The following is a 20,689-nucleotide window of genomic DNA, read 5'->3' as shown; positions in this document are numbered from 1 at the left end:
TCTTTACCCCCCTGTAGCCTGTCTTTACCCCCCTGTAGCCTGTCTCTACCCCCCTGTAGCCTGTCTTTACCCCCCTGTAGCCTGTCTCTACCCCCCTGTAGCCTGTCTCTACCCCCCTGTAGCCTGTCTTTACACCCCTGTAGCCTGTCTCTACCCCCCTGTAGCCTGTCTCTACCCCCCTGTAGCCTGTCTCTACCCCCCTGTAGCCTGTCTCTACCCCCCTGTAGCCTGTCTCTACCCCCCTGTAGCCTGTCTCTACCCCTCTGTAGCCTGTCTCTACCCCCCTGTAGCCTGTCTTAACCCCTCTGTAGCCTGTCTTTACCCCTCTGTAGCCTGTCTTAACCCCTCTGTAGCCTGTCTTTACCCCCCTGTAGCTTGTCTCTACCCCCCTGTAGCCTGTCTTTACCCCCCTGTAGCCTGTCTTTACACCCCTGTAGCCTGTCTTTACCCCCCTGTAGCCTGTCTTTACCCCCCTGTAGTCTGTATTATGTTCCATTGTGTGTTCTAAGTCTGTGGTAATCATGTCTCTTCCACCTCTGTGTTGGTCTATGAAGGAATGTACCATTTTGTCACATGCTTTGTGAACTGAAGGTGTAGACTAACAGTGGAATGTGACCATACAATATATATTTTAACCAAAACCTGGAAAATGGATTAGAAAGAATGCAAGAAATTAAAGATGAATAAAAAGAAAGATGGACAGAGTGGTTTTGGCTATTTCTAATATCTGTCGTGCATGTGAACTGGTCGTGGGCGCCCAAGTGTTTCTGGCTATTGTGGCTACGCTAATATAACGCTACATTTTGTTTTCGCTGTAAAACATTTAATAAATCGGAAATATTGTCTGGAATCACAAGATGCCTGTCTTTCAATTGCTGTACACTATGTATTTTTCAGAAATGTTTTATGATGAGTAATTAGGTATTTGACGTTGGTGTCTGTAAATATTATGGCTGCTTTCGGTGCAATTTCTGATTGTAGCTGAAATGTAAACTATGATTTATACCTGAAATATGCAAATTTTTTGAACAAAACATATGCTATACAATAAATATGTTATCAGACTGTCATCTGATGAAGTTGTTTCTTGGTTAGTGGCTATTTATATCTTTATTTGGTCGAATTTGTGATAGCTACTGATGGAGTAAAAAACTGTTGGAGTAAATAAGTGGTGTCTTTTGCTAACGTGGTTAGCTAATAGATTTACATATTTTGTCTTCCCTGTAAAACATTTTAAAAATCGGACATGTTGGCTTGATTCACAAGATGTGTACCTTTCATATGCTGTATTGGACTTGTTAATGTGTGAAAGTTAAATATTTAAAAAAATATATATTTTGAATTTCGCGCCCTGCACTTTGAGCTGGCTGTTGTCATAAGTGTACCGACGTCGGGCTTGCACGCCAAACAGGTTAAGGATTGTCTCCACAGTGACTTGTCCATGTGGGGGTCTCCTCGTGACTCAGTGTTATCTCCGGTCCTAAAGGTCTTCTCTCCTTGGGGTATTCTACTTCCCCTTCAACTCCTTCATAACTATTGAAATAGTATCTGGGCTTAGTTACTGGAGGGACTTTCCAAGACCAGGGCAAACCCTCCTGGAGGAGGAACGCTGCTTCATTCCTGGTCACATCTAGAGCCTGGACAGCCTCTCCTATCTCTGGTTTTGTCCCCCTGTAGAGGAGGAGGAGCAGACTGCCATGTCAGAGGCCTGGGACATGGACCAGGGTCTGATAACCAAACTCAAAGAGGAGTACAGGAAGGAACGCAAGGGGAAAAAAGTGGGGCAGAGTAAGTCCTCTCTCGATGCTTCCTCCTCCTCTTCCTCTTCTCTCTCTGTAGATTAAGAGAAATATAAAATATATAATATAATATATAATAATAATAATATAATATATAATATAATATATAATAATAATAATAATAATATATAATATAATATAAATAAAAGCCTTAAATCAAGAACAAGCCTCTTGTTATTTTACTGTGGCTCTTTACCCCCTTTACCCAACTCCCTGTCTTCAACTCCCTTAATAACATTTACCCCCCTGTCTCTGTTGTTATGTTATGTTCCCTTAATAACATAGCTCTGTCTCCAACTCCCTGTCTCCAACTCCCTGTCTTCAACTCCCTGTCTCCAACTCCCTGTCTACAACTCCCTGTCTCCAACTCCCTGTCTCCAACTCCCTGTCTACAACTCCCTGTCTACAACTCCCTTAATAACATAGCTCTGTCTCCAACTCCCTGTCTACAACTCCCTTAATAACATAGCTCTGTCTCCAACTCCCTGTCTCCAACTCCCTGTCTTCAACTCCCTGTCTCCAACTCCCTGTCTCCAACTCCCTGTCTCCAACTCCCTGTCTCCAACTCCCTGTCTACAACTCCCTGTCTACAACTCCCTTAATAACATAGCTCTGTCTCCAACTCCCTTAATAACATAGCTCTGTCTCCAACTCCCTTAATAACATAGCTCTGTTTTTACCCCCCTGTCTCCAACTCCCTTAATAACATAGCTCTGTTTTTACCCCCCTGTCTCCAACTCCCTTAATAACATAGCTCTGTTTTTACCCCCCTGTCTCCAACTCCCTTAATAACATAGCTCTGTTTTTACCCCTCTGTCTCCAACTCCCTTAATAACATAGCTCTGTTTTTACCCCTCTGTCTCCAACTCCCTTAATAACATAGCTCTGTTTTTACCCCTCTGTCTCCAACTCCCTTAATAACATAGCTCTGTTTTTACCCCTCTGTCTCCAACTCCCTTAATAACATAGCTCTGTTTTTACCCCCCTGTCTCCAACTCCCTTAATAACATAGCTCTGTTTTTACCCCCCTGTCTCCAACTCCCTTAATAACATAGCTCTGTTTTTACCCCCCTGTCTCCAACTCCCTTAATAACATAGCTCTGTTTTTACCCCCCTGTCTCCAACTCCCTTAATAACATAGCTCTGTTTTTACCCCCCTGTCTCCAACTCCCTTAATAACATAGCTCTGTTTTTACCCCCCTGTCTCCAACTCCCTTAATAACATAGCTCTGTTTTTACCCCCCTGTCTCCAACTCCCTTAATAACATAGCTCTGTTTTTACCCCCCTGTCTCCAACTCCCTTAATAACATAGCTCTGTTTTTACCCCCCTGTCTCCAACTCCCTTAATAACATAGCTCTGTTTTTACCCCCCTGTCTCCAACTCCCTTAATAACATAGCTCTGTTTTTACCCCCCTGTCTCCAACTCCCTTAATAACATAGCTCTGTTTTTACCCCCCTGTCTCCAACTCCCTTAATAACATAGCTCTGTTTTTACCCCCCTGTCTCCAACCCCCTGTCTCCAACTCCCTGTCTCCAACCCCCTGTATTCAACTCTCTGTCTTCAACTCCCTTAATAACATAGCTCTGTCTCCAACTCTCTGTCTTCAACTCCCTTAATAACATAGCTCTGTCTCCAACTCTCTGTCTTCAACTCCCTTAATAACATAGCTCTGTCTTCAACTCTCTGTCTTCAACTCCCTTAATAACATAGCTCTGTCTCCAACTCTCTGTCTTCAACTCCCTTAATAACATAGCTCTGTCTTCAACCCTCTGTCTTCAACTCCCTTAATAACATAGCTCTGTCTTCAACTCCCTTAATAACATAGCTCTGTCTTCAACTCTCTGTCTTCAACTCCCTTAATAACATAGCTCTGTCTCCAACTCTCTGTCTTCAACTCCCTTAATAACATAGCTCTGTCTTCAACTCTCTGTCTTCAACTCCCTTAATAACATAGCTCTGTCTCCAACTCTCTGTCTTCAACTCCCTTAATAACATAGCTCTGTCTTCAACTCTCTGTCTTCAACTCCCTTAATAACATAGCTCTGTCTTCAACTCTCTGTCTCCAACTCCCTTAATAACATAGCTCTGTCTTCAACTCTCTGTCTTCAACTCCCTTAATAACATAGCTCTGTCTTCAACTCTCTGTCTTCAACTCCCTTAATAACATAGCTCTGTCTCCAACTCTCTGTCTTCAACTCCCTTAATAACATAGCTCTGTCTTCAACTCTCTGTCTTCAACTCCCTTAATAACATAGCTCTGTCTTCAACTCTCTGTCTTCAACTCCCTTAATAACATAGCTCTGTCTTCAACTCTCTGTCTTCAACTCCCTTAATAACATAGCTCTGTCTTCAACTCTCTGTCTTCAACTCCCTTAATAACATAGCTCTGTCTCCAACTCTCTGTCTTCAACTCCCTTAATAACATAGCTCTGTCTCCAACTCCCTTAATAACATAGCTCTGTCTTCAACTCCCTTAATAACATAGCTCTGTCTCCAACTCCCTTAATAACATAGCTCTGTCTCCAACTCCCTTAATAACATAGCTCTGTCTCCAACTCTCTTAATAACATAGCTCTGTCTTCAACTCTCTGTCTTCAACTCCCTTAATAACATAGCTCTGTCTTCAACTCCCTTAATAACATAGCTCTGTCTTCAACTCCCTTAATAACATAGCTCTGTCTTCAACTCCCTTAATAACATAGCTCTGTCTTCAACTCCCTTAATAACATAGCTCTGTCTTCAACTCCCTTAATAACATAGCTCTGTCTTCAACTCCCTTAATAACATAGCTCTGTCTTCAACTCCCTTAATAACATAGCTCTGTCTCCAACTCCCTTAATAACATAGCTCTGTCTTCAACTCCCTTAATAACATAGCTCTGTCTCCAACTCCCTTAATAACATAGCTCTGTCTTCAACTCCCTTAATAACATAGCTCTGTCTCCAACTCCCTTAATAACATAGCTCTGTCTTCAACTCCCTTAATAACATAGCTCTGTCTTCAACTCCCTTAATAACATAGCTCTGTCTTCAACTCCCTTAATAACATAGCTCTGTCTACAACTCCCTTAATAACATAGCTCTGTCTTCAACTCCCTTAATAACATAGCTCTGTCTTCAACTCCCTTAATAACATAGCTCTGTCTTCAACTCCCTTAATAACATAGCTCTGTCTTCAACTCCCTTAATAACATAGCTCTGTCTCCAACTCCCTTAATAACATAGCTCTGTCTCCAACTCCCTTAATAACATAGCTCTGTCTCCAACTCCCTTAATAACATAGCTCTGTCTTCACCTCTCTTAATAACATAGCTCTGTCTACAACTCTCTGTCTTCAACTCCCTTAATAACATAGCTCTGTCTTCAACTCCCTTAATAACATAGCTCTGTCTTCAACTCCCTTAATTACATAGCTCTGTCTTCAACTCTCTGTCTTCAACTCCCTTAATAACATAGCTCTGTCTTTAACTCCCTTAATAACATAGCTCTGTCTTCAACTCCCTTAATAACATAGCTCTGTCTTCAACTCTCTGTCTCCAACTCCCTTAATAACATAGCTCTGTCTCCAACTCCCTTAATAACATAGCTCTGTCTCCAACTCCCTTAATAACATAGCTCTGTCTTCAACTCCCTTAATAACATAGCTCTGTCTTCAACTCTCTGTCTTCAACTCCCTTAATAACATAGCTCTGTCTTCACCTCTCTTAATAACATAGCTCTGTCTTCAACTCCCTTAATAACATAGCTCTGTCTTCAACTCTCTGTCTTCAACTCCCTTAATAACATAGCTCTGTCTTCAACTCTCTGTCTTCAACTCCCTTAATAACATAGCTCTGTCTTCAACTCTCTGTCTCCAACTCCCTTAATAACATAGCTCTGTCTTCAACTCCCTTAATAACATAGCTCTGTATTCAACTCTCTGTCTTCAACTCCCTTAATAACATAGCTCTGTCTTCAACTCTCTGTCTTCAACTCCCTTAATAACATAGCTCTGTCTTCAACTCCCTTAATAACATAGCTCTGTCTTCAACTCCCTTAATAACATAGCTCTGTATTCAACTCTCTGTCTTCAACTCCCTTAATAACATAGCTCTGTCTTCAACTCTCTGTCTTCAACTCCCTTAATAACATAGCTCTGTCTTCAACTCCCTTAATAACATAGCTCTGTATTCAACTCTCTGTCTTCAACTCCCTTAATAACATAGCTCTGTCTTCAACTCTCTGTCTTCAACTCCCTTAATAACATAGCTCTGTCTCCAACTCCCTTAATAACATAGCTCTGTCTCCAACTCCCTTAATAACATAGCTCTGTCTTCAACTCTGACTCTGTGTAAACGTTTGTCTGTGTGTCTGTTGTTTTGTCATGTATTTCCTTCAGTGCTCCATTCTGTTCTGTCTCTAGTTTAGATATTCATTTCTACACTGTAGTGTATCATTCACCATGTATATTATCATTGTCTTATTTCAGTCAGTAATATCTAGTCTACAGAACCTCTATTGGAGTTAGTCTGCAAGGAATCAAACTCTGACTGAATCATATTGCACTCAACATACCCATCTTCTAGTAGAGTCTTATAGAAGACAAGGAATCAAACTCTGACTGAATCATATTGCACTCAACATACCCATCTTCTAGTAGAGTCTTATAGAAGACAAGGAATCAAACTCTGACTGAATCATATTGCACTCAACATACCCATCTTCTAGTAGAGTCTTATAGAAGACAAGGAATCAAACTCTGACTGAATCATATTGCACTCAACATACCCATCTTCTAGTAGAGTCTTATAGAAGACAAGGAATCAAACTCTGACTGAATCATATTGCACTCAACAGACATAGAAGTGACGGAGGGGCATAAACAACCTTGTAAGACGAGACTATTTCAGTTGATGCCATGATACAAAACAAGACCGATGCTCAGTCCCATGTTCCTCCTTTAGTATCAGTCTTTTCTGTCTTTTCTTCCCAAAATCTTTCTTGCACTTTTTTTCCCGTCAAATTCTATTTTGTTTATTTTTTGATGTGTGGGGTGGTGAGTCTTCAGGAAGTGTGTTCGGGGGGAGGGGACAGGTAGATGGACAGGTAGATGGACAGGTAGATGTAGATGTACAGGTAGATGTACAGGTAGATGTACAGGTAGATGGACAGGTAGATGTACAGGTAGATGGACAGGTAGATGTACAGGTAGATGGACAGGTAGATGTACAGGTAGATGTAGATGTACAGGTAGATGTACAGGTAGATGTACAGGTAGATGTACAGGTAGATGGACAGGTAGATGGACAGGTAGATGGACAGGTAGATGTACAGGTAGATGTACAGGTAGATGGACAGGTAGATGGACAGGTAGATGTACAGGTAGATGTACAGGTAGATGGACAGGTAGATGGACAGGTAGATGTACAGGTAGATGTACAGGTAGATGGACAGGTAGATGTACAGGTAGATGGACAGGTAGATGTACAGGTAGATGTACAGGTAGATGGACAGGTAGATGTACAGGTAGATGGACAGGTAGATGTACAGGTAGATGGACAGGTAGATGGACAGGTAGATGGACAGGTAGATGTACAGGTAGATGTACAGGTAGATGGACAGGTAGATGGACAGGTAGATGTACAGGTAGATGTACAGGTAGATGGACAGGTAGATGTACAGGTAGATGTACAGGTAGATGGACAGGTAGATGTACAGGTAGATGTACAGGTAGATGTACAGGTAGATGTACAGGTAGATGGACAGGTAGATGTACAGGTAGATGTACAGGTAGATGTACAGGTAGATGGACAGGTAGATGGACAGGTAGATGTAGATGTACAGGTAGATGGACAGGTAGATGAACATGTAGATGTACAGGTAGATGTACAGGTAGATGGACAGGTAGATGGACAGGTAGATGGAGATGTACAGGTAGATGGACAGGTAGATGGACAGGTAGATGGACAGGTAGATGTACAGGTAGATGGACAGGTAGATGGACAGGTAGATGTACAGGTAGATGTAGATGTACAGGTAGATGTACAGGTAGATGGACAGGTAGATGGACAGGTAGATGGAGATGTACAGGTAGATGGACAGGTAGATGGACAGGTAGATGTAGATGTACAGGTAGATGTACAGGTAGATGGACAGGTAGATGGACAGGTAGATGGAGATGTACAGGTAGATGGACAGGTAGATGAACATGTAGATGTACAGGTAGATGTACAGGTAGATGTACAGGTAGATGGACAAGTAGATGGACAGGTAGATGGACAGGTAGATGGACAGGTAGATGGACAGGTAGATGGACAGGTAGATGGACAGGTAGATGTAGATGTACAGGTAGATGTACAGGTAGATGGACAGGTAGATGGAGATGTACAGGTAGATGGACAGGTAGATGTACAGGTAGGTAGATGGACAGGTAGATGGACAGGTAGATGGACAGGTAGATGGACAGGTAGATGGGCAGGTAGATGGGCAGGTAGATGTACAGGTAGATGTAGATTGACAGGTAGATGGACAGGTAGATGTAAAGGTAGATGGACAGGTAGATGGACAGGTAGATGTACAGGTAGATGTGCAGGTAGATGTGCAGGTAGATGGACAGGTAGATGGACAGGTAGATGGACAGGTAGATGGACAGGTAGATGGGCAGGTAGATGGGCAGGTAGATGTACAGGTAGATGTAGATGGACAGGTAGATGTGCAGGTAGATGTACAGGTAGATGGACAGGTAGATGGACAGGTAGATGTGCAGGTAGATGGACAGGTAGATGGACAGGTAGATGGACAGGTAGATGGACAGGTAGATGTGCAGGTAGATGGACAGGTAGATGTACAGGTAGATGGACAGGTAGATGGACAGGTAGATGTACAGGTAGATGGACAGGTAGATGGACAGGTATATGGACAGGTAGATGTAGATGTACAGGTAGATGGACAGGTAGATGGACAGGTAGATGTACAGGTAGATGTACAGGTAGATGGACAGGTAGATGTACAGGTAGATGTACAGGTAGATGGACAGGTAGATGGACAGGTAGATGGACAGGTAGATGTAGATGTACAGGTAGATGGACAGGTAGATGGACAGGTAGATGTAGATGTACAGGTAGATGTACAGGTAGATGGACAGGTAGATGTACAGGTAGATGGACAGGTAGATGGACAGGTAGATGTACAGGTAGATGGACAGGTAGATGGACAGGTAGATGGACAGGTAGATGTAGATGTACAGGTAGATGTACAGGTAGATGGACAGGTAGATGTGCAGGTAGATGGACAGGTAGATGGACAGGTAGATGTAGATGTACAGGTAGATGTACAGGTAGATGGACAGGTAGATGGACAGGTAGATGGACAGGTAGATGTACAGGTAGATGGACAGGTAGATGTGCAGGTAGATGGACAGGTAGATGGACAGGTAGATGGACAGGTAGATGTACAGGTAGATGGACAGGTAGATGGACAGGTAGATGGACAGGTAGATGTACAGGTAGATGGACAGGTAGATGGACAGGTAGATGGACAGGTAGATGGGCAGGTAGATGGACAGGTAGATGTAGATGGACAGGTAGATGGACAGGTAGATGGACAGGTAGATGGACAGGTAGATGTACAGGTAGATGGACAGGTAGATGGACAGGTAGATGGACAGGTAGATGTACAGGTAGATGGACAGGTAGATGTACAGGTAGATGTACAGGTAGATGGACAGGTAGATGTACAGGTAGATGTACAGGTAGATGGACAGGTAGATGGACAGGTAGATGGACAGGTAGATGGACAGGTAGATCTGCAGGTAGATGTACAGGTAGATGTACAGGTAGATGGACAGGTAGATGGACAGGTAGATGGACAGGTAGATGGACAGGTAGATGTATAGGTAGATGGACAGGTAGATGGACAGGTAGATGGACAGGTAGACGTACAGGTAGACGTACAGGTAGACGGACAGGTAGACGGACAGGTAGACGGACAGGTAGACGTACAGGTAGACGTACAGGTAGACGGACAGGTAGACGGACAGGTAGACGTACAGGTAGACGGACAGGTAGACGTACAGGTAGACGGACAGGTAGACGGACAGGTAGACGTACAGGTAGACGTACAGGTAGACGTACAGGTAGATGTACAGGTAGATGGAAAGGTAGATGGAAAGGTAGATGTACAGGTAGATGTAGATGGACATGTAGATGGACAGGTAGATGGACAGGTAGATGTACAGGTAGATGGACAGGTAGATGGACAGGTAGATGGACAGGTAGATGTGCAGGTAGATGTAGCTGGACAGGTAGATGGACAGGTAGATGGACAGGTAGATGGACAGGTAGATGTAGATGTAGATGGACAGGTAGATGGACAGGTAGATGTACAGGTAGATGTACAGGTAGATGGACAGGTAGATGGACAGGTAGATGTGCAGGTAGATGTAGATGGACAGGTAGATGGACAGGTAGATGTGCAGGTAGATGTAGATGGACAGGTAGATGTACAGGTAGATGGACAGGTAGATGTAGATGGACAGGTAGATGGACAGGTAGATGGACAGGTAGATGGACAGGTAGATGTGCAGGTAGATGTAGATGGACAGGTAGATCTGCAGGTAGATATACAGGTAGATGGACAGGTAGATGTACAGGTAGATGTACAGGTAGATGGACAGGTAGATGGACAGGTAGATGGACAGGTAGATGGACAGGTAGATGGACAGGTAGATGGACAGGTAGATGTACAGGTAGATGGACAGGTAGATGGACAGGTAGATGGACAGGTAGATGGACAGGTAGATGGACAGGTAGATGTACAGGTAGATGTATAGGTAGATGGACAGGTAGATGGACAGGTAGATGTACAGGTAGATGGACAGGTAGACGTACAGGTAGACGTACAGGTAGACGTACAGGTAGACGGACAGGTAGACGGACAGGTAGACGGACAGGTAGACGGACAGGTAGACGTACAGGTAGACGGACAGGTAGACGTACAGGTAGACGGACAGGTAGACGTACAGGTAGACGGACAGGTAGACGGACAGGTAGACGGACAGGTAGACGGACAGGTAGACGGACAGGTAGACGGACAGGTAGACGGACAGGTAGACGGACAGGTAGACGTACATGTAGATGTACAGGTAGATGGAAAGGTAGATGGACAGGTAGATGGACAGGTAGATGGACAGGTAGATGGACAGGTAGATGGACAGGTAGATGGACAGGTAGATGGACAGGTAGATGTGCAGGTAGATGTAGATGGACAGGTAGATGGACAGGTAGATGTGCAGGTAGATGTAGATGGACAGGTAGATGGACAGGTAGATGTACAGGTAGATGGACAGGTAGATGGACAGGTAGATGTGCAGGTAGATGTAGATGGACAGGTAGATGGACAGGTAGATGTGCAGGTAGATGTAGATGGACAGGTAGATGTAGATGGACAGGTAGATGGACAGGTAGATGGACAGGTAGATGTGCAGGTAGATGTAGATGGACAGGTAGATGGACAGGTAGATGGACTACCTTTCCAAGCCATTTGCTCTCTGTCTGCGTCCCAAATGGCACCCGGTTCCCTTTATAGTGCACTTCTTTTCACCAGGTCACATAGGGCTGCTATTTGGGACACAGCCTCTGACTATATATGTTGTGCCAACATTATATTGTCCCCCCCCACTATCTGTCTGCCCTCCCTCAGGACCGAACCGGTCTAAGCTCCAGGACATGTTGGCCAACCTGAGGGACCAGGAGGACATGAATCCCAGAGAACCCTCCTCTACTTCCCAGGCCCGCTCCAACGCACCCAGGCTCAACGAGCAGCACCAGGACAACCGCACGGACGAAGGTACTGACCCTGTCTTTGTCCCTGTCTCTGTTATACCATATATGTGACCGGCTCAAATCGGTCTTATGTAGCAACATTTGAAATTGTGTTTTTTACATTGGATAAAAGTAGAGACTCAGAGCTACAAAACTGTATTTGAGGAAACAATGGGAAAGTAATTATGCTTTGAATGTTGATCAACTTGAAAACTCACTTTTGAGAAAACCGTCTTTCAATGTTTTGGTACTACTATTGGAGAGCCCCTCTTTTGTCTCCACCCATTCAGCATTGTCCACACCCTCTTTAGCCTTAGCCCCACCCATCTCTTTAATGGTGGATCTGAATGTACTAACAGCAGCAGTCAAGCACCTAAGCTAACTTGCTAGCTACTTCCAGACATCTAAGTGAACAGAACATTACTCACTTAGGGTGCTTTGTTATCCAGAGCGTTGGTGACTGTAACTGTGCTGTCAGATTGTCCGTTCCAAGTCCAGAGCGTTGGTGACTGTAACTGTGCTGTCAGATTGTCCGTTCCAAGTTCAGAGCGTTCCGCGTTGAGTGCACTGGACGCTCTGGCTGATGAGTTTACTGACGTTTACTGACACCGGCCATATTCAACGGGTGTTGAGCGTTTGTAAATTCTGCAGTTATTCTCTGGCACACTCAGATGAGAGGGCTCTGAAATCGGAGTAGATGGCCAGACTGAATTTACAAACGCACTCGAAATGGTTACTTGCATAGTGGAGTCTTTTGTTAAGACATGTAGCTAGGTAAACAATGAACCATAATCCCAACTCATGATGTTACTACCCTGCATGAATCTGCAGGTAGCTAACCAACCAGGTTCAATGTTAGCTAGTGTCGTGTCTTTAGTATCATTAAAGGTGAAGACTGTTATTTTATCAAATCAATTCTCTGTAATTATTATTACGTGACTAAACTAGTCATGTAAATGTAATTAACTAGGAAGTTGGGGCACCAAGGAAAATGTTCAGATTACATAGTTATATTTTTCCCAATATAACTCTTCAGATATTTTAATATCTGATCAATTAGTCTTCTATTAATTAATCAATTATTATTACCTTCGTCAGTCTCATCTGAACGTCGTTAATTGTTGGTTATCTGCACGAACCCAGCCTTTACTATGAATCATCCATACACCACTTTACTAAAGCTCAATGATTTATTTACAAACGAATTAAACAATTACAGAATATACAATACATAATAACATTATACAGTAAATACCGTCCCTAGTGGACTAAACAAAAACAGTTTGGTTATAACACGATAGATTCAGAGAGAAGAGAAGGGGGTTTTGGAAGGAAGACTAAGGGACATTGGTCTCTATCGGACCTGGGAAGCTATTCTCACATAAATACATATGCCACTAACGATCGCTCATTCGGAAAAGCAATGCATTGTATTTACGTGAAGCTGGTTATGTGAGGCTCTGGTTTGTCCTTTGTGGAATCTTACGGGCCACGTGGTCTGAGAGGGTCATCTCACTCTCGTCGGTCAGTGTTGTCGTACTAGATTTGCTACCTTTCTACCTGTCCATCTACATCTACCTGTACATCTACCTTTCCAGCTGCAGTCTGTTAGGCCGTCATCTAGGACTCACTTCACTCACTCCATCTACCTGTCCATCTACCTGTACATCTACCTGTACATCTACCTGTACATCTACCTGTACATCTACCTGTCCATCTGTTAGGCCGTCATCTAGGACTCACTTCTTGAGTCATCAATTGTTCAGAGTTCAAGCAAGCTCAAAAACGTTTCCTGGCCTGTATGGTTGACATTAGAATTAGCCCTTTTAAACATGAGGACAAAATCCTCACAGGATTGGGAACTTGAGTGACTTTTCGTTATGTAGAGTGGATATTCAACTATTCGCCACCACAGCTCACGCTAGGGTTTGCTTTGTCCGACATGAATTGGGTCACGGGGCTCTTATAGAAATGTAGAAAAGGGGTTGGTTCATCATTTCCAACCAATGCCTATTCACATGGGCGTGGCCACTGAGTGAGCATATTTTACTTATGAAAACGATTCTCTCATTTAGAAGGTTAACATCACATTACATCATTTCGCCAATAGTTTCATCTTTACTCATTCATTTTATACAATAATTAGATGCAAACCTCATAACTGAGGCACCTGTATAAATAGAGTTAGGGTAATATGGCTGTATTGTCTCTCATGGTCACAAACATGAAACAAAACGGATCGGGTCGTAGCTGGCTTCTCCGCCGACCGTTTACACATTCTCCAAAATAGGAATATTGTTCAGTTCTCAAATTCTGGGATGGAGTAGAATTGGGCGGGGCTTTGTCTTACTGTGAAACTCTCTCTCCATACCTCATGGCCAGGGAGAGTCTCTTTATGGGAATTTATGACGTGGGGTTTAAGATGTTAAACTGCCCCCCCCCCCCCCCTCCTAACAGGACAGGGGGGGTTGTTCACATCTCTGCTAGCCAATTCACTGTACGGGCTAGCGTCATGACACTAGCTAACATTAGGCTATAGCTAGCTAACATTAGGCTATAGCTAGCTAACATTAGACTATATCTAGCTAACATTAGGCTATAGCTAGCTAACATTAGGCTATAGCTAGCTAACATTAGACTATATCTAGCTAACATTAGGCTATAGCTAGCTAACATTAGGCTATAGCTAGCTAACATTAGGCTATATCTAGCTAACATTAGGCTATAGCTAGCTAACATTAGGCTATAGCTAGCTAACATTAGGCTATAGCTAGCTAACATTAGGCTATAGCTAGCTAACATTAGGCTATAGCTAGCCAAGCAAATGGCTCTTTATGTCAAAATTAGAAACGTGTAATATCTGAAAATGTAGCTCGCTAGACTATCTTATATACATCATTCATGGTTGGACGCGTCTCCTGTTGGATGCCATTGTTGCCTTTAGTTTGAAGATGTAATCCGGAGACAGGTGTTTTATCCATCTCCTTAGCTATCAGACTCTAATTCCACTGATTTCAAAACTCAGTCCTCCAGAAAGTGGAGAGCAACACTTATGCAGTTCTACTACGTGATATATTGAAAAAATATGTTTAAAAGCTGCGTTAGACAGGTTTACCTACACACACTAACCAGCTCAAATAGACAGACGCGTGCAGTATGGCAGACCAATCCGAACTCATGTCTCGGCATGTCCAGCCCACACATTATCTCAGCCAATCATGGCTAAGTGAGAAGGTAGCTGTATTTTTCTGTGGCTTAACCAACTATGCTCCTTATTTAACCTCTTTATTTATTTAATGTATTAGTATTTACAGACACGGTTGTTATTAAGGCACATGAAAGTTTGCATGTTCGAGAAGACATTTCTACCCTCAAAAATAAAGTTTATGTTCCAACGTCTCTCCTGTGAGGTAGTGACCCGCGACATACGCCTAGTTTCCTGAAACACGTCACAAATTTGCCCAGTGCACATCTTGAATTTTGACAAAGGTACTGTTCCTCTGTCCTTGCCTTTGTTGGACCCAGAGCTAGTCTATACTAGGTGTTGGACCCAGGGCCAGTCTATACTAGGTGTTGGACCCAGGGCCAGTCTAAACTAGGTGTTGGACCCAGGGCTAGTCTATACTAGGTGTTGGACCCAGGGCCAGTCTAAACTAGGTGTTGGACCCAGGGCTAGTCTAAACTAGGTGTTGGACCCAGGGCCAGTCTATACTAGGTGTTGGACCCAGGGCCAGTCTATACTAGGTGTTAAACCCAGGGCCAGTCTATACTAGGTGTTAGACCCAGAGCTAGTCTAAACTAGGTGTTGGACCCAGGGCTAGTCTAAACTAGGTGTTGGACCCAGGGCCAGTCTAAACTAGGTGTTGGACCCAGGGCCAGTCTATACTAGGTGTTGGACCCAGGGCCAGTCTATACTAGGTGTTAAACCCAGGGCCAGTCTATACTAGGTGTTAGACCCAGAGCTAGTCTAAACTAGGTGTTGGACCCAGGGCTAGTCTAAACTAGGTGTTGGACCCAGGGCCAGTCTAAACTAGGTGTTGGACCCAGGGCCAGTCTAAACTAGGTGTTGGACCCAGGGCCAGTCTATACTAGGTGTTGGACCCAGGGCTAGTCTAAACTAGGTGTTGGACCCAGGGCCAGTCTATACTAGGTGTTGGACCCAGGGCTAGTCTAAACTAGATGTTGGACCCAGGGCTAGTTTAAACTAGGTGTTGGACCCAGGGCCAGTCTAAACTAGGTGTTGGACCCAGGGCCAGTCTAAACTAGGTGTTGGACCCAGGGCTAGTCTAAACTAGGTGTTGGACCCAGGGCCATTCTAAACTAGGTGTTGGACCCAGGGCCAGTCTATACTAGGTGTTGGACCCAGGGCTAGTCTAAACTAGGTGTTGGACCCAGGGCCATTCTAAACTAGGTGTTGGACCCAGGGCCAGTCTAAACTAGGTGTTGGACCCAGGGCTAGTTTAAACTAGGTGTTGGACCCAGGGCCAGTCTAAACTAGGTGTTGGACCCAGGGCCAGTCTAAACTAGGTGTTGGACCCAGGGCCAGTCTAAACTAGGTGTTAGACCCAGGGCCAGTCTAAACTAGGTGTTGGACCCAGGGCCAGTCTAAACTAGGTGTTGGACCCAGGGCCAGTCTATACTAGGTGTTGGACCCAGGGCTAGTCTAAACTAGGTGTTGGACCCAGGGCCAGTCTATACTAGGTGTTGGACCCAGGGCTAGTCTAAACTAGATGTTGGACCCAGGGCTAGTTTAAACTAGGTGTTGGACCCAGGGCCAGTCTAAACTAGGTGTTGGACCCAGGGCCAGTCTAAACTAGGTGTTGGACCCAGGGCTAGTCTAAACTAGGTGTTGGACCCAGGGCCATTCTAAACTAGGTGTTGGACCCAGGGCCAGTCTATACTAGGTGTTGGACCCAGGGCTAGTCTAAACTAGGTGTTGGACCCAGGGCCATTCTAAACTAGGTGTTGGACCCAGGGCCAGTCTAAACTAGGTGTTGGACCCAGGGCTAGTTTAAACTAGGTGTTGGACCCAGGGCCAGTCTAAACTAGGTGTTGGACCCAGGGCTAGTCTGAACTAGGTGTTGGACCCAGGGCCAGTCTAAACTAGGTGTTGGACCCAGGGCTAGTCTAAACTAGGTGTTGGACCCAGGGCTAGTCTAAACTAGGTGTTGGACCCAGGGCCAGTCTAAACTAGGTGTTGGACCCAGGGCTAGTCTGAACTAGGTGTTGGACCCAGGGCCAGTCTATACTAGATGTTGGACCCAGGGCCAGTCTATACTAGGTGTTGGACCCAGGGCCAGTCTATACTAGGTGTTGGACCCAGGGCCAGTCTAAACTAGGTGTTGGACCCAGGGCCAGTCTAAACTAGGTGTTGGACCCAGGGCCAGTCTAAACTAGGTGTTGGACCCAGGGCCAGTCTAAACTAGGTGTTGGACCCAGGGCCAGTCTAAACTAGGTGTTGGACCCAGGGCCAGTCTATACTAGGTGTTGGACCCAGGGCTAGTCTAAACTAGGTGTTGGACCCAGGGCCAGTCTAAACTAGGTGTTAGACCCAGGGCCAGTCTAAACTAGGTGTTGGACCCAGGGCCAGTCTAAACTAGGTGTTAGACCCAGGGCCAGTCTAAACTAGGTGTTGGACCCAGGGCCAGTCTAAACTAGGTGTTGGACCCAGGGCTAGTCTAAACTAGGTGTTGGACCCAGGGCCAGTCTAAACTAGGTGTTGGACCCAGAGCCAGTCTATACTAGGTGTTAGACCCAGAGCTATAGGTGTTAGACCCAGGGCTAGTTTAAACTAGGTGTTGGACCCAGGGCCAGTCTAAACTAGGTGTTGGGCCCAGGGCCAGTCTAAACTAGGTGTTAAATTGTACCATGTATTTGCTCAGTGTTAACATCTTGAGTGTCCTGCAGGTTATTGGTTGATTGATTAATTGACTGTCTCTATTTCTCTTCCAGTGGAGGTGTTGACGGTCCCTCCTTCCTCTGGGACAGCCTTTATCCTGGGTCCTGATGTGAACATGGAGGCTGCACTGGGACTTGGAGAGTTGGCTGGTCTCACTGTATCTAATGAGGCTGATAGTCTGGCCTATGATGTAAGTATCCATATACCTCTGTGGGAGGAGGAAGACAGCAGAGGGAGGGCTGAGCAGGGACTGGGAGAGCTGGCTGGATTCAGCATAGCTAATGAGGCTGTTAGTCTGGCCTACGACATGAGTAGAATCTCTTGGGTACCCTAAATACTAATCTGCACTCTCCACTAGCCAAGAACACAATCTGTGTCCTTTGTCCACTCAATACCTTCCTCAATGAATATGCTTTCAGGTTAGGGTTAGTATTATAGTCCTCTTACAGAACTACAGCCCTGCTGCTGTCCTGGGGGATGTACAGTACTACAGCCCTGCTGCTGTCCTGGGGGATGTACAGTACTACAGCCCTGCTGCTGTCCTGGGGGATGTACAGTACTACAGCCCTGCTGCTGTCCTGGGGGATGTACAGTACTACAGCCCTGCTGCTGTCCTGGGGGATGTACAGTACTACAGCCCTGCTGCTGTCCTGGGGGATGTACAGTACTACAGCCCTGCTGCTGTCCTGGGGGATGTACAGTACTACAGCCCTGCTGCTGTCCTGGGGGATGTACAGTACTACAGCCCTGCTGCTGTCCTGGGGGATGTACAGTACTACAGCCCTGCTGCTGTCCTGGGGGATGTACAGTACTACAGCCCTGCTGCTGTCCTGGGGGATGTACAGTACTACAGCCCTGCTGCTGTCCTGGGGGATGTACAGTACTACAGCCCTGCTGCTGTCCTGGGGGATGTACAGTACTACAGCCCTGCTGCTGTCCTGGGGGATGTACAGTACTACAGCCCTGCTGCTGTCCTGGGGGATGTACAGTACTACAGCCCTGCTGCTGTCCTGGGGGATGTACAGTACTACAGCCCTGCTGCTGTCCTGGGGGATGTACAGTACTACAGCCCTGCTGCTGTCCTGGGGGATGTACAGTACTACAGCCCTGCTGCTGTCCTGGGGGATGTACAGTACTACAGCCCTGCTGCTGTCCTGGGGGATGTACAGTACTACAGCCCTGCTGCTGTCCTGGGGGATGTACAGTACTACAGCCCTGCTGCTGTCCTGGGGGATGTACAGTACTACAGCCCTGCTGCTGTCCTGGGGGATGTACAGTACTACAGCCCTGCTGCTGTCCTGGGGGATGTACAGTACTACAGCCCTGCTGCTGTCCTGGGGGATGTACAGTACTACAGCCCTGCTGCTGTCCTGGGGGATGTACAGTACTACAGCCCTGCTGCTGTCCTGGGGGATGTACAGTACTACAGCCCTGCTGCTGTCCTGGGGGATGTACAGTACTACAGCCCTGCTGCTGTCCTGGGGGATGTACAGTACTACAGCCCTGCTGCTGTCCTGGGGGATGTACAGTACTACAGCCCTGCTGCTGTCCTGGGGGATGTACAGTACTACAGCCCTGCTGCTGTCCTGGGGGATGTACAGTACTACAGCCCTGCTGCTGTCCTGGGGGATGTACAGTACTACAGCCCTGCTGCTGTCCTGGGGGATGTACAGTACTACAGCCCTGCTGCTGTCCTGGGGGATGTACAGTACTACAGCCCTGCTGCTGTCCTGGGGGATGTACAGTACTACAGCCCTGCTGCTGTCCTGGGGGATGTACAGTACTACAGCCCTGCTGCTGTCCTGGGAGATGTACAGTACTACAGCCCTGCTGCTGTCCTGGGGGATGTACAGTACTACAGCCCTGCTGCTGTCCTGGGGGATGTACAGTACTACAGCCCTGCTGCTGTCCTGGGGGATGTACAGTACTACAGCCCTGCTGCTGTCCTGGGGGATGTACAGTACTACAGCCCTGCTGCTGTCCTGGGGGATGTACAGTACTACAGCCCTGCTGCTGTCCTGGGGGATGTACAGTACTACAGCCCTGCTGCTGTCCTGGGGGATGTACAGTACTACAGCCCTGCTGCTGTCCTGGGGGATGTACAATATTGCAGATTACTTAGACTTTATCTACCCATAATCCATGGTGTTTCCCCTCAGATGTCCAACGACAAGGATGCCCTGAGGAGGACGTGGAACCCTAAGTTTACCCTGCGGAGCCACTTTGACGGGATCCGAGGTCTGGCGTTCCACCCCGTAGAACCGGTTCTAGTCACCGCCTCGGAGGACCACACGCTGAAGATGTGGAACCTGCAGAAGACTGCCCCCGCCAAGAAGTAAGACTGGACCCTCTCTGTCTAATAGTACTATAATAACCCTAACCAACGCAGTGTCTACTTTACTAAAGACATTGAGACATTGCTCTCGCCAGGGGGAGAATTGGAATGTCAGTTTCCTTCCTGAATTTACTGAATGGGAATGGAATTGACACCAAACACGGTGAGACCGATGTCTCTCACAAGACATCTATGTTACCTTTTTAGTACAGTCCAGATTGTGTAGAAAGATTTCAACTGTTTAAGTCTTTATCTCCAGGAGTGCCTCTGTAGATGTGGAACCCATGTACACGTTCAGGGCCCACCAGGGTGCAGTGCTGTGTGTTGTGATGAACAGTACAGGAGAGCAGTGTTTCAGTGGAGGGCTGGACGGGACCATTCAGAGCTGGAACACGCCTAACCCTAACCTCGACCCATACGATTCATATGGTAAGAACAGACCTGGAACACACCTAACCCTAACCTAGACCCATACGATTCATACGGTAAGAACAGAGCTGGAACACACCTAACCCTAACCTAGACCCATACGATTCATACGGTAAGAACAGAGCTGGAACACGCCTAACCCTAACCTCGACCCATACGATTCATATGGTAAGAACAGAGCTGGAACACACTTAACCCTAACCTAGACCCATACGATTCATACGGTAAGAACAGAGCTGGAACACGCCTAACCCTAACCTAGACCCATACGATTCATATGGTAAGAACAGAGCTGGAACACGCCTAACCCTAACCTCGACCCATACGATTCATACGGTAAGAACAGAGCTGGAACACACCTAACCCTAACCTAGACCCATACGATTCATATGGTAAGAACAGAGCTGGAACACGCCTAACCCTAA

At 45.9% G+C, this 20,689-nt stretch overlaps 1 protein-coding gene across 1 annotated transcript in view; it reads left to right on the top strand.

The window, feature by feature from the left end:
* LOC120037865 (striatin-like) overlaps positions 1–20,470 on the top strand; it is a gene marked incomplete at its 5' end in the record, with an annotated part of 36,393 nt that extends 15,923 nt beyond the window's left edge. The window contains 5 exons of the mRNA XM_038983832.1: positions 1,678–1,788; positions 11,480–11,626; positions 17,554–17,690; positions 19,660–19,835; positions 20,095–20,470. Of these exons, the coding sequence (XP_038839760.1) occupies positions 1,678–1,788; positions 11,480–11,626; positions 17,554–17,690; positions 19,660–19,835; positions 20,095–20,302 (779 nt within the window). The remainder of the gene's footprint in view (positions 1–1,677; positions 1,789–11,479; positions 11,627–17,553; positions 17,691–19,659; positions 19,836–20,094) is intronic.
* Positions 20,471–20,689: the final 219 nt, after the last annotated feature.

Source organism: Salvelinus namaycush, unplaced genomic scaffold (assembly GCF_016432855.1).
Source record: "Salvelinus namaycush isolate Seneca unplaced genomic scaffold, SaNama_1.0 Scaffold1944, whole genome shotgun sequence".
Lineage (NCBI taxonomy): Eukaryota > Metazoa > Chordata > Actinopteri > Salmoniformes > Salmonidae > Salvelinus > Salvelinus namaycush.
This window is presented reverse-complemented; position numbering and strand designations above follow the sequence as displayed.